The sequence below is a fragment of the Grus americana genome, chromosome 22 (genome assembly GCF_028858705.1).
Source record: "Grus americana isolate bGruAme1 chromosome 22, bGruAme1.mat, whole genome shotgun sequence".
Lineage (NCBI taxonomy): Eukaryota > Metazoa > Chordata > Aves > Gruiformes > Gruidae > Grus > Grus americana.
In genome coordinates this window covers 178,659-192,865 of record NC_072873.1, presented here as the reverse complement: position 1 = coordinate 192,865, position 14,207 = coordinate 178,659, and the positions used below count along the sequence as shown (strand labels likewise).

At 41.6% G+C, this 14,207-nt stretch overlaps 1 protein-coding gene across 9 annotated transcripts in view; it reads right to left on the bottom strand.

The window, feature by feature from the left end:
* Positions 1-14,207, bottom strand: part of TLK2 (tousled like kinase 2) — a 43,651-nt gene that overhangs the window by 2,788 nt on the left and 26,656 nt on the right. For all 9 annotated transcript variants that reach the window (XM_054801455.1, XM_054801461.1, XM_054801462.1 and 6 more), the window contains 10 exons: positions 13,705-13,857; positions 10,354-10,420; positions 8,104-8,201; positions 7,648-7,729; positions 5,881-5,972; positions 4,891-4,980; positions 4,227-4,396; positions 2,599-2,737; positions 1,354-1,465; positions 276-383 (listed from right to left, as the gene is read on the bottom strand). In XM_054801455.1, coding sequence (XP_054657430.1) covers positions 276-383; positions 1,354-1,465; positions 2,599-2,737; positions 4,227-4,396; positions 4,891-4,980; positions 5,881-5,972; positions 7,648-7,729; positions 8,104-8,201; positions 10,354-10,420; positions 13,705-13,857 — 1,111 coding nt within the window. The remainder of the gene's footprint in view (positions 1-275; positions 384-1,353; positions 1,466-2,598; positions 2,738-4,226; positions 4,397-4,890; positions 4,981-5,880; positions 5,973-7,647; positions 7,730-8,103; positions 8,202-10,353; positions 10,421-13,704; positions 13,858-14,207) is intronic.

Here is a 14,207-nt window from a genome sequence, read left to right as displayed (position 1 = left end):
GGCTAGTCTGACAACCCCAGTGCTGAAATTCCTTCCCCAGTGACAGCCCAGCTCCTACACCAGAAGCTCATCTTTTATCAAGAGAAAGCACACGCTGCATTCTGTTCAGTCCTCAGCCTGACAACTACAATGCAAAACCACTGACCACTCTGCAGGAGGCAAGCACTGAACACAGAATTCCTGCTGATTTCAGGGAAATCAAGAAGAAGGAACTGCCTGTGCCAACGGCTGACTGACACACACAGTGCGATCAAACTCGCTGCAAGATGACTTACCTTTGCTTCTGGCGTGACTACTGGCTTTGGAGGGAATTGCACCTCGGTAGCTTTCAGAATTGTGTTCTCCTGCAGAATATCTTGTTGTGACTGGTTGTGACCAAAGGGCTACCAAAAAAAAATGGAAGACAGTTGGTAAAGTTTGATGACAGGCCTTAAAAAAACCCGTAACACTACTGTTTATCATCACTTGACATCAGCATTTTTCCAGGCCAGAAGCCCATGAATGTTGTGAAGGTGCTACAGATTCCAGACAGATGAGCAGAACACAGCGCTCCCACGCTTAAACTGAAGGGACCAAGCTGGAATGTGTCTGGGGTGTCTCCGTCTCAGACAGGAGGGACTTCCACCTGCTTCCAGAGCTTGTAAGTCAGCTTCAGCACATGGAAGAGGGCCTTCATTTATCTAAGCTGACAGGAGATTCACCCACTTCAATCTTTAATGGGTTGGTTCCACCCTTTATGTGACAACACTAAGCAACACAGTGTGTTTGTTAGTCCAGGCTTTCACAACACTTGGTAACCAAGGACTCGTGAAAACAAGAGTTGACGGAATTCTTTTCCTGCTCCGACCTATTTCTTCTGTTGTCATAAAACAAATTACCTTTTCTCATGACAAATCACCTTTTCCTGATCCAGACTCTTCCCTTCCAAAAGCCATCCTAAAAACTTCTAGAGTGGGCCTTTGTACCTACTTTTTTTTTTTTTTTTTTCCTAAGTCACTTGCAGCTGACAAGCACTATCAGGCTCAACAAAGATGTAGCGCATTGAAAGCATCACAGAACAATGCCAGACCAAGAACCTCAGGCGTCCGGCCCTGAATGATACACTTGTCCTGCCCATAATGGCCTCAGTGGGAACATGCTCAGTGGAAAGATGTTCTGCTGAACATTGCTTTTGAAGGAAGTGCCATGTAGAGCAAAAACACAGCCTAGTAAATTCTCCCCACTTCGTTAGCACGGACTGCCTTGAAGACAAGGTGGAAGCACCTTCTAAGCCTGAGAAGGAAGTAGAAGCCAGGGCTGCCTCCCAAAAGGTTTGGGAATCACCACTAGGAAAGGAGTTAAATGCCTTCTTACCTTTCTGCCATAGAGACATTGATAAAAGATGACTCCCACTGACCAGACATCAACTTTATTTGAAATCTTTGGAGGTTCTTTCCCAACCACAAAACATTCTGGTGGTAAATACCTGATTAGAAGGAAGTGACAAGAAGTTATGAGCAGCACCTCTGAATACTTTCAATCTTTTTCTTTAGAAAGGAAGGAACAAGGTTCTGTGGACAGATATTGGCTTGGGACTCGAAGGACCCAATTTCATTCCTGCGCATCTTTGGGCCAAGATCACCAATGCATACACCCCTTCCACGATCAGTGATCCCAAGGACTCTCCAGACACTCATGATCTGCGCTAGTCAGTACAGTCAGTTTCTTTTCATCAGAGCATCTAAAATAATCCCGTTTTCTTTTATCTTCAGAACTGGTATTTGTTGTTTAAAGGGCCTGGCCAACAATTCCACAATAGAAACACACAGCCAAAATACATATTTCTAGAAATACAACCCCAGATGCCACACCCTAGTTAGAGACACTCAGCCTCGCTCAAACTACAGTTAGTTTCATTTTTAGAACAAAACTGTACAATACAGAATGCCTTAACAAATGTTACTATACAACTGTTGCCTATAGTGACAGTCCGCAGCTTGAGTAATATCTAAGAATCACATTCAGTGGCGCTCACTGTAGGTCTTGCTCTCAGTCATGGGTGATGCAGTGACAACATTTGGCCCTAAGGATAAAGTATCACTGAAAACATCTTTCACATGACACTTGAAAGCGAAGCTCTGGCTGTAGACAGCACTGTGAGATTTACATCTTTTGTAAGAACTAACTATGGATTTTCACCTCCTCATTTCAGTGTAATACTCTTTCCATCTCCCCGATGTACCTGAATTTGCAAATAGGCACGGTATTCTCCTTCTACTTGCTTAAACTGTTAGACAGTGCCATTATGGACTGTGAAATAGCAGCCAAGCTCCACTCCAGAGCTCGCTATCTCAGCAGCATGCAGCATATGCAGTTTTTTACCAGGCCCTTTGGATAAGAGATGGTTTTCAAACATATAAATGCTAACTCGCTGAAAAATAAAAAGCTGCCAGCCTCCAAAGGAGCTGTGTGACAGCAAGAGCCATTTCCAGGGTCTCAAACCTCCAATGTCTCAAGCTGTCACAGACAATGTTAGCACATACAGAGCTGACATAGATCCAAAGCTGTTTATAAACTGTTCCTGATCTGTAACTTGCAAGTGCCAAAGGCAATGCTTACCAGTAAGTACCAGCCCCCTGCGATGTCAGTTCCATGCCATCAACAGAGTTGTAGCTGTCATCATCCATGATTTTGGAAAGTCCAAAATCCGTGATTTTTATCTCTCCACATGCAGTACCATTGACTAGGAGAATGTTACCTAGACAGAGGAAGGAAACAGCCCCTTAGGATATACATCTAGCAGGAAAAAACAAGAATAAAATTGCATTGAACTCTGGCACTATGCATGAGAGGACAAGGAATCTACACCGTGAGCTGCAGCAGCCTGGGTTATATTTTAACACTCAATACCCTGAGCTTCAGAGACACCTCAGCTCCCGCCAAGTGCTAGAACTAATCTGCCCATCCTGGAATGACCCGACATTACTTGTGCCTCCAGATTCTGAGCCCTATTAGCCCAATGAACTTGATGCCCATGCTGTTTTGACCCCTCCCAAATGTCCCATTGGAAGGGCAGGTCAAAAAGGAGGATTAAGGAAAGAAGTACACACACAGAGTTATGACTCATTCTGCCCAGAAGTCCTGACTTGCCCTGGCCTCTCAATAAGCTAGAAACTCTCTCCTTCCTGGCAGTGCTCCCCAGTGGCTTTCTAAGCTCAAAAAGGACAATTACTGCTTAGGCAAGAGTCTTTTACAAATCCATCAAGGATCAAGAAGTCAGATCATCACTGTTTTTCTCAAAGCCTACAATAAAGCAGCAGAATCATGCGTGATGGCAGTGGATGAATCACAGATTTAGACAACTGCAGGCAGAGCTCTGCAGCATGCTCAAACAACATGACAACAGTCGCAGCTGGAGGAAGAAACAGGGTCACTAGAACTAGTGCAACAGCACCACCTCCCGCACAGACTTCTTATGCTGATGCAATAAACCACAACACATACCAGTTACACAATGCTGATGAAGTGCCACCAGTATAGGGAGACAAGCCAGGGAAAACTGCCCAAAGAGACGTCTGAATTTTACCGGACTAGGAAAAAAAGCTATGTAGCCAAATACGCATCACTCCAAAAGACAGCACTTCCATTTTTCCCTCGTGACTCTGCCCAATAATATACGGAAATCTGCAGCAACATTTGGAGACGACCTTTGACATGGCAGATGTTGCTGAATTCAAAGGCAGACCTGAGCAAACAGCTTGACTGTATGTCCTCAGCTTTGTGAGCTGCCACATGATATGAAAAACCCTACACTTCCAAGTTAGTTTCTGCCACCAAATTTTCAGGCAGATGATTACAGCAAGAATAAGCCAGAAGACTGGGAATATGAAACACACTAGTAATTAACGGAATCTTTGTGAAGCAATAACAGAAGCTCTCAACAGCAGAATACAAGCAGGACATTAAGAAACCGAACAGACACTTGGTGGTTCAAGGGCTTGTTCTGAACAAGAAGGCTACTTTTTCTGGAATGTTACTTCCTTGTTTCATGTTGCAATTCTGGGACACAATACCCTTTTCACAGCATGTTCTATGCATTTTAAGTTTTTTTTCTTGTTGCAAGTTAGTTTTCCCAGACAGTCCTGTTTCCTTTTTGCTGTCTGACCAAAGTAAACTTCCCCGTGTTACTTATAACCCATTACCTTTCGTCAGCATCCTTAAGCACGTCAGCTAGCAGCACAGCATACCTGGTTTAAGGTCATAGTGTATGATGGGAGGTTTGATTTCATTTAAGTATTTTAAAGCATTCACAATCTGCATGATAATGGATCGCGCCTCTTTCTCCGACATTAACTTGTGCTGTTTCAGGTAGAAGTCCAGATCATTTCCCTCACAGTATTCTAACACTGTACAAAACCTGAGGGCAAAACAGTAGTTGTTGTAATTAAGGCACCTGACAGAAACCAGAACACTTAGTTATTGCTTGTCTGTAAGACTCACCTATCTGGTCAATATATTAAATTAAGAGTCCTCCAGCCTATTAATCCCTTTCTAAAAATCAGCTACCAGGAACACAGTCCTCACTGCTCAGTAGTACAAAGGTCAGAGATCCCCCATTAAATGCTAGATCCAGAAGCAGAAAGCTACATCAGCTGGGGGATTTGCCCAGGCCACCAGAGAGTAGGATTTACTAGTAAAGCACCACATCTGACATAATACAGCATACTGATTTGCGCTAGCGTCTCTAGAAAACCAATGTGTGTTGAAACTGCTCAGACATCTCTGCAGTACAGTCTGTATGTAACATTGGTGTGGACATTCTCCGGACTCTCCTGGAAATTTTAAGACATCAAATACTTTGCCTGTAGTGAATGGTCAAACCAAATCAAAGGACACAGCAACGTAACTTACGAGTCAGTATCCAGTGAAAAGTAGTCATATAGCTTAACTATTCGAGGATGATCCAGTTCTTTGTGAATTCTGTACTCTCTACACGCATGTCTGAAAATAGGAAAGTCTGAGCATTAGTCATACAAGTGACTTAATTCTAAGTTCTGCGGATAGCGAACCCAGACATACCACACAGCAGTCCAACTTCAATCAAACCCATGCACATTATTCAGACAGCTTAAGAAAAGGCAAGCAAATGAGCAACTGCGCAGAACAGTTCCTGAGAACCACAGAATCTGAGTGCATCTCAAATGCTGGCAATACTACAAAATAACTAATCTTGATTAATGGTACTGCTTGCCAAAATAGAATAACCTCATAATAAATCGTTAAGGGATCCAAGATAGCTGAATACAAAAATCAGCAAGTTCTAGAAAAATTCCGCAATGCTCAACAGCTCAACTTCCAGGCTTCAAATTCAGCTTAGTTTGTGCCAGTGACTTGTTGCTGTATTAAGATCACAGGTTTATCTTTGAAGCTCTGTCAAGAAGGCTTGGCTGCCATTCTGCAGAGCTTATCTAATCCACAGCATTAGGGAGCAAGCGTTACCAACACCAGAAAGCCTCCTTCTAGGCCATGACATACATATAGTCCTGATCATCTGTGAAAGGATTAGGTATTCCAGGAAACAGAGGGAAGGGGAAGGCTTTCAGGGAGCACAGTGCAGGTGTGTACCTGGAATATGGGCAGGAACTACTGTTTCCCACAAGAGCAGAGCTTAGACAGTTCAGAGAGGGGAAGTCACTTTAACACTTTCTTCCCAGAGCACTACTCGTGCTTTAAAACCTTGTGCCGTAGTACTTATACAAAACTCTGTGTGTGTGTGTGCGCGCACACATTTTAAAATGTGGCAAAACGCAGAAAAAAAAATGGCAGTCTGTTCACAGACACTGGATAACCAAATACAGGAAGAGTTTGAAACATGGCTATCTGCTTTACAGCTTTACTTACTTGTGATAGTTTTCTTTCTTCTCATCTCTCCAGTTTTTATTTAACTGGTGTATTTTCACAGCTACGTATCTCTGTTCTGTTAAATCAAATGCCTGCAGAGAGAAGAGCTGAAAATCAGTAGGAATCACAAATTCAAGTTAATACTGCAAATGCAGACAAGCTCTAACAAACCAATATCCCCACCCGAGAAATGAGCATTACAACATACTGAGCGAAGAGGAAACCCACATTTTGATGTAATTAGTTTCATTAATGAAACCAAGCAACTCTGAAAACAATTGAATATTCTGTGCTTTGATCTGACCTTCCCCATGGGATCTAACTAATGCCACACTCATTCTGACATTTTACCACTAGCGCTACAATGGGATCGGAAAGGTCAAATTAACAAAATGTAGACAGTTAATCACACTGGGAAAGACCCTGCTGTTACTTCCCCAAGCCCCCTAACTCATTTTCTACACTTAGTTAAAAAAACTCCAAAACATACAGAGTATTTTCAATACTGTGTTTCACATTGGCAGCTCAGCTCTCCATCTTGGAGCATAACGTTTCAGCTTATTTAGAAGCAGGAGAATTCAATGACAGAACTGTAAATTTTGTGCTGTTTTTTCCTTCCAGTTTCTTGCTATTTAGATAGTCTTTAAAGAATGGACCTCTGGAACTGTGCTCTTGGAGAAATGCAGAAATCTTTTACTTTGTCTGAGAGCAGCAATAGCTAATAATTTATAGGATGGGGCAAAATCCTATTGTAAGCAAACAAGGATACTCTGTGTCCATCTCAAAAGTTGCATATTTAACTCTCAATGCTTAATAGGTTGGCCAAGACCCTGGAGAAGAAGGGCTAAGCATTTCTTTGTTTCAATAACATAGTTACAACTCTTAAGCATGGTCAGGTATGAAGCATTCATACCCTCTCACTTTCATCTGTGGAGCCAAGGCTTTCTACTTTGTCAGCAAAGCCTCCAAAGAGCAATTCAGAGTACTTACATGCAACTCACACTCTTTTTTCCCCACTACCTGACTGGTCTAGCCCCCCTAGTTTAAACACCTGTTGTTGTACTGCATCAAAATAATGAATCACCGTGAAGTTTCCAATATTTGCATTGGCATAGTTATTTTCATTCTAGCCAAATTCAACATGAATTAAAAACTACTGAGTACAGATGGGGAATATTTAGAACTGGAAAGGTTCTAAGCATAATAGTCAAAAAGCGAGCACCAAAGTATCACAGGTCTTGGCTATGATAGAGTGCTGACACACAAGCAATCCTCAGTTCCAAGGAAGTCCTGAGGCTACACACATCCCCAAGTCTGCCACTTCAGAGTGTAAAATGAAGACACCACAAAAAAAGCCTTCTACCCCCAGGAAATGCAGGCTTTGCTTTTATTATTTGAGCTATTTTCTCTTATTTACAGCGACATTCAGACTTGCTATGCCACACTCAATAAAACATAACGACTTAAGGTATTTGTGTGTAACACTTGAAGAAACAGTTTGCTTCTCTGTCCTGACAAAACTTGCAGACTTGGTGCAACGTTTTCCTGAAACACACATTTGCAGGAAACCTGACCTCTGAGGACAGGGGCAGAACCTAAAAATCTCAAGTCTGCTGTCTAATGCAAGCCAGATGCAACACGTGCTTTGTCCTCCCTTCTTCCCTCCACAACCACACACAACATCGAGAAAACAAGTGTAAAAATGCTGCTACTGCAACATTTCATTGCAGATTCAGATTACACCACTGATTGCCAATTCAAATTTACCTTATACACTTCACTGAAGCCGCCTCTACCCAGAAGATGTAGCAACAAATATCTATCATTTAGCGTTGGATGGTCTTTAAATCTGGTGAGAAAGACACAGTTTAAGAACACTGACAGAAATAATGCAATCTACTGCAAAATAAGTTACAGCTATGACACAACTTAGAAACAACGTTTTTATATTAAGATAGAAAAATATTAAAACTGTGTTAACGACTGACAGATTTGATGCTATATGATCACTTTGCACTGATGAAAAGGCTATATAATGGTACCTTGATGCACTTGGAAGCCTTTGTCTTACATTAACTTCAAGTTATATTCCTGTGCCACCCCCCCAATCAAGTGGCATATTAAGTTATAACACCAATTTAAAAAAGATTAAGGGTTTCCCATTATGAAGGGGACAAATAAAAAATTGTTACATGTTCTTGTCCCTGAATCCCACGTGCTTACTGTGAATTATCTTCATTGTGTATCCTTTTCAATTCCCTGATATGTAGATTTCTAACCCTCTCTAGCCGTTCCAACTCTGCCTGGATCTCTGCTTCTTCCTGCACAAGGAAAAACCAAAAGGAAAACACAACATTGGGTAAGATAGCATTTCCACCTGATTTACAGAAACACAAATGTAATTCCACTTGTGAAGAAGTTATTGGTAAGTAACTTGTTTGGGAGATTAAAGAGACGGGCATAGTCAGCTAAGAACAGGTCAGAGTGTAACTTAGAGCCATGTGGAAGTTTTGATAGACTGTTTATAACAGAGTTGGAAGTTCTCGTGCCCTCAAACACAACGCTAGAATTCACATCGCTGTGGACAGGGTTAGAAACCTCAATTAAAACGTGTGCCTTGAGCAGTATTATTTGGTATATATGACTCAAGGGACATAGCTACCCATTTGTCTTGTGACTCTGTTCCTTCCCTTCTCAACTTGTTCTATTTTTAGGCACAAAGAATGAGCCAGTTTCCAAAAGTGGAGAAGGATAAACACGGCTTCAGACAATGCCACAATCCCAGAACATTACTTCATTTTCCATTATGGTCCATTTCCAAATGGATTGCTCTGTTCCAGGGTGGCGCACTACATGCCAGCATAGATGGACCTGCAATTAATCCATTCTAGCAATGCGGAAGCTGTAGAGCAAGCATGCCTTTAGCATGCTCCTGCCCATATCACTCATCTTTGCTCACAGGTCAATAAAACACAACAGGCAGAGTGCCAGCAGATTCCATGTGTGCATTAACTTTCCTTTCCCACTGAAAATAACAAGGAGTACAGTAGCATTAATGAGACCTTGCATTCAACTTCTGTGTCAAGATTACAGGAAAAAACTAAGCATAGAGCTCAGGCACCACCTGAGAAAAGAAGGGGGACTCCAGCAATGCATTTGCATGCTTCCTCTTTGTTTCGTACAGGAAAGAAAACTCTTTGGCCTTAGCAGAGATCAGAGCTAACCAGGAAATGGCAGAAGACATCTATTTATTATTTTTTTCCAGTACTCCATCTGTTGAAGCATCCCAGAAAATGTATTTAGAGGTTATTGCAATCACTTTAAAGGTAACCACCAGCTGACCATATCCTGGGCTGCATCAAAAGAAGTGTGGGCAGCAGCTGGAGGGAGGGGATTCTCCCCCTCTACTCTGCTCTGGTTAGACCCCCCTTGGGATACTGCATCCAGCTCTGGGGTCCCCAGAACAAGAAGGACATGGAGCTGTTGGAGCAGGTCCAGAGGAGGCCACGAAGATGCTCAGGGGGCTGGAACACCTCTCCTATGAAGACAGGCTGAGAGAGTTGGGGTTGTTCAGCCTGGAGAAGAGAAGGCTCTGGGGAGACCTTACAGCACCTTCCAGTACTTAAAAGGGACTTATAAGAAAGATGGAGACAAACATTTTAGCAGGGCCTGTTACAACAGGACAAGGGGTAATGGTTTCAAACTAAAAAGTAGATTTAGACTAGATATAAGGAAGACATTTTTTACACTGAGGGTGGTGAAACAGTGGCACAGGTTGCCCAGAGATGTGGTAGATGCCCCATCCCTAGAAACATTCAAGGTCAGGTTGGACGGGGCTCTGAGCAACATGATCTAGCTGAAGTTGTCCCCGCCCATGGCAGAGGGTTGGACTAGATGAGCTTTAAAGGTCCCTTCCAACCCAAACCATTCCATGATTTGATGATTATCTAAACATAACCTCACTTGCAGGTACAGTTCCTACTGAAGACAATGTATTTGAAAAAAAAATGTGCATTACAACTACCTAAACAGTACTAGTTTCCAAAAGCCCAAGAAATTTTATTGGACTGTTACTGATAATGCTGATTACCCAGCGTTCCACAGAAATGGGTAAGTCAATGATGGTTGCAATTTTTGTTGTGTTCTTATAATTTTCTTCCCTTGGTCCATTCCTTCTTTCCCCATATTAGACATGCACAGCACTAGGCAAGTCATAGTGACAGAATAAGAGACATCGAAACAGTGGAACTCCCTGCGTGAATTTATAACCGTAAGGACACAGAAATTTATTTATTGAGGCAAAGAACATCTTTGCCTTGGAAAAAATGATTATAAAATCCTGGCCATCCTTTTCAAGCAACATAAACGTCTCAATTATCAAACAAACAGTAGTGACCTCCACAGAGAAATGCTATTGTTCATAGAACACAATCAAAAACCTACCTAAAAGTCTTTTCTGCAGTTAGTTCTTACCTTTTTAAGATGACCTAGTCGGAGTTTGAAGATTTCTTCCTGTTCGTGGTATTCTGCTAACGTTAACCTGCATAGAAGGGATAGATCCAATGCAGTAAGTTTCAACACGTGATAAAGCGAACAGTCTGCAGAACACACATGTCCAGTGGAAGTGACAGCTACACAGAGTACGTCAACAGCCAGCAGGTAATTTTTTTAGGTAAACTCTGCAACCTTTTTTTGACCAGGTGGCTGGTCAAAAAAGTTTCATAATGTTTTCAATATCTTTTACAGCCAAAGCGTGTCATGTAGGACAGAGGCAAAGCACAGTCTTATACTAAAATAATCACAGATCCTATTACTAGTGAGAGGTAATGATGTGCCGAGATCTTTCATGTTAGAAAAATCAATCATTATACTCATTTTCTCACTACTACCAAGAAGGAGTTTGGTAAAGGCATCACATGTGAACATAAAGTTATGAAGTCCATATCAACTGCATCAGTTTACTTTGTAAACAAGATATGCACGTGACAGCATATAAATATCTTTTTTGAACCTAAATTCAGTTCAAAGCATATTGCAGGAGGATTCCCGTTGCAGCGGTTACACTCTGCATAGTACTTAGTACAAAGGTTAGCGTATGAGGTCTCCGCAGCATCAATACTACGACTAGTTCGAAGAGGGAACTGAGTCCTGTGTCTGTGCAGGGCCGTGGGACCTTGGCTCACTGTACAGTAAGTTGAGAGGACGTAGTATTCAGCTGATTAAGTGTTCATCTTGAAATGCCCCAACTTATCTCCACTGTTGATAACACAGAGGGTCCACATAATTGAAGTGCTAAAGCAGTTATTAGCTGATAAATTTAATGCGAAACTCACAAGCCAAGTTCTCTTTGAAAGAATAACGACCATAAGGAACTGCTTGTAAAGATACATACAAAACACAGCCCATACCATAAATGTTTACATGTTAGCATGCTTTTATATGAAATGAGACAATTCACACATCCCCCACCCTCCTTCAGTGACAGCCTGAATTTTAATCGGACTCAGCTAATCTAAAAGACTGTCCCAAAAGTTTAGGTCTTTGGTTGACAATTGAATAAACCAGCAACAAACTTTCCACATATTCTGGTGCACAAATGAAATACAGGGCTAAACACCAACAGTGTACTGTTAAGCAAGAGATGTAACGAGTACCACCAGGCTAACACTGCCCATAATAGCTGCCTGTTAGCAGCAAGCATTACAGAAATCAAAGGGGCTCTAAGAAAAACACTGCCCTGTTTCACAGAAACATGCTTGAAATACACGACTTCTAGTGCAGCTGAAGACTCGAAGATTGCCCAAGCTGCCCTAACAAACCTCAAAAAGCCCAGCAGATTAATCTTCCTGAATGAAAAAAAATCTTTTTCTCATTCACAGGCTAGAAACTAGCTTCAGGAGAGGGCATGCTTAAGTCTGCATCATGGGACCTTCCTCTCCTTTTTATGACACAGCAATAACCATGAACCAAAGAAGCAACAAAAATCAAATGAAGGAATTTGGCTGTCCACTTCTCATTCAACTTTCAGAAACATTTATATTCAACTTGGCTAAAAAACAGCCTCTGTAAGAACGCCACAAGAAAAAACCTCCCTCCAAAAATAAGAAAATTTTGTACTTGATATACATCGGTCCAACAAATGCATTTACAGGATAACTAATGATTAAGCAAGTAGTCAGTCAGTACAGTTGCTTCAGCTGACTTGCAAAACAATGTTTTCATAAGCTAAAACACTCCACATACACCACATCCATACACTGGCAAGCAGTTTTTAATCAAGACCACCACAAGATCATCTTCCAAACCACAAAGATAAAACCCTGAAATATATCAGCAAAGAATGATAAACCAGCAAGAAACACAGACATGAAGACCTGGTAGCACAAAAAGACTTATTAGCAAACCCAGGTAAAGCTAGACAACGTCAAGGCAGGTTCACAACATAGGCAGAAGCTCACTACGTATCACAGACATTACCATGATTTCCAGGCACATCAAGACCTGTGCTGCCATGTCTGAGAATAAGTCACACTACAGCTGCACCAGTCTGCTGAGGAAAAACATCCCTACAGAACTGGGGAAAGCATCATCCTGTACCTCAGAAGTGAAAGGTTATCACAATGAATAGCAATGCTTCAAAATATCCATGCACAGGCATTCAATTTACTTCACCAAACTCAATGCAAAAGGACGGCTTTAAAACTTTAGTTATTTTTAAACTCACTTGGCCAGAACAAGGGGTAAATGTCTCTATTCAAGCTACCTATTTGCAGAAAGCACACAGTGCCCTCCAATACAATACACCTGATCAGCAGGCACCAGCACCCTATTTGGGGGCACCGCCCTGGCTGAGAGCGCCCTCAATACCACAATTCACCCAGTCACGTGCCATCTCTGCAGTGACTACAGAAGGTAGCGGGAGCTTTTGCTTCACATGCACTTTTAAAGATCAAAATCAAGGATTCAAAGGGCTCCAGGAACTCTGAGGTCAAGTCATGCCCGAGACTTAATAGTGCAAAAAGTGTCATTGAGAGTTACGGTATTAGTCAACAGTAATGACATGAAGATTGTAAAAGAAACTCGTAGAAGGTAGGGGAAAGTCTCTGACTTAACGTATTTCTAATTCACAAAAACTTCCAAAAAAATAGCGTTCTAAATTTCTTGTGAGACACAGCTTCCCTCTCTGAGGACAATGGGGCTCTTAGAGCATCAGTAACTTCAAAAGAAATAGGGGGGGGGGAAATATTCTGTAAGAAGAAAAAGCAGTACTTCAACTACCCTTCTATCTCCCTGACCCAGGTATCTGTGAAGGATTACTTTGGAGATACAGGTCAATGCTTATTGCGCTGTCTTTATAGATAGGATCTTTCTTCTTCAGTATACCAAATTAATTGTTTGAAAGCCTCACCAGAAAGTACATGGAAATAAGGGCTTCTAAATGTGTACAATTTTTTTCCTAAAAAAACCCTAAACCAAACCACCACGTATCACAGTGATACCAAAATCAATTCTGAAGTTGCAACACTTAAGACAGACACCATTTTTCAAATCTGATGCAACAGGAATACTGAAAAAGTCACTGCATTCAAAAAAAGTTAAGCTCATACAAAGTCCAGACTCAGCAATGATTCTTGTTTTACTCCAATGAAAACTATTTAGAACTGCAGCCAGATGTTGCTGAATGCCAGGCTAATTCCACAATATTCATTTGTGTGTGGAGTGAAGCCTAGAGGCCAAGGGCAAGATTCCATTTCCCAGTAGATATTTTGTGCTGTAATCAAAGCATGCAGCTTTGCAATGCACCAAGAAGGCCCTATAACTTACGTTTCGTTTTCTGCTCCATTCGTCTTGTTCTTGCGCTGCTTCTGCTCATTACTTGCTGGAGGGGTCTGTCCCATTGCAGGTGGCTTCCGCTTCGCTAACATTTTTCGTTGTCTTTCTATTTCTTCCCGCTGGGAATTTATCCTTTCCTGTTGTCTGGAAAGAAGAGAGTAGAAAAAACATGAAGCACACAACTAATGGTATGTACTCAGTTGTCTTCAGCATCTGTTCTTAACAGACTGGAGCAATGAATTTCAGATCAGTTGTACTTGTAAGATTAGTAACAAAATACTTTTGTACAGAAAAGGGGGACGTGCCAAACATTATGACTCAGATTTTTTAAAGGTATTTTTACATAAAAGAGGTTTCTTTTCCTGGCCCACAGAAACCTTTCAGTAAGTGAACGGTTTTATTCATGCAGATGATATCCAAAAACAAGGAGTTGCAAACCTCATGGAAAACCTAGAGACCCATAGTAAGTCGCTAACTTTCCACACACTTTTGCC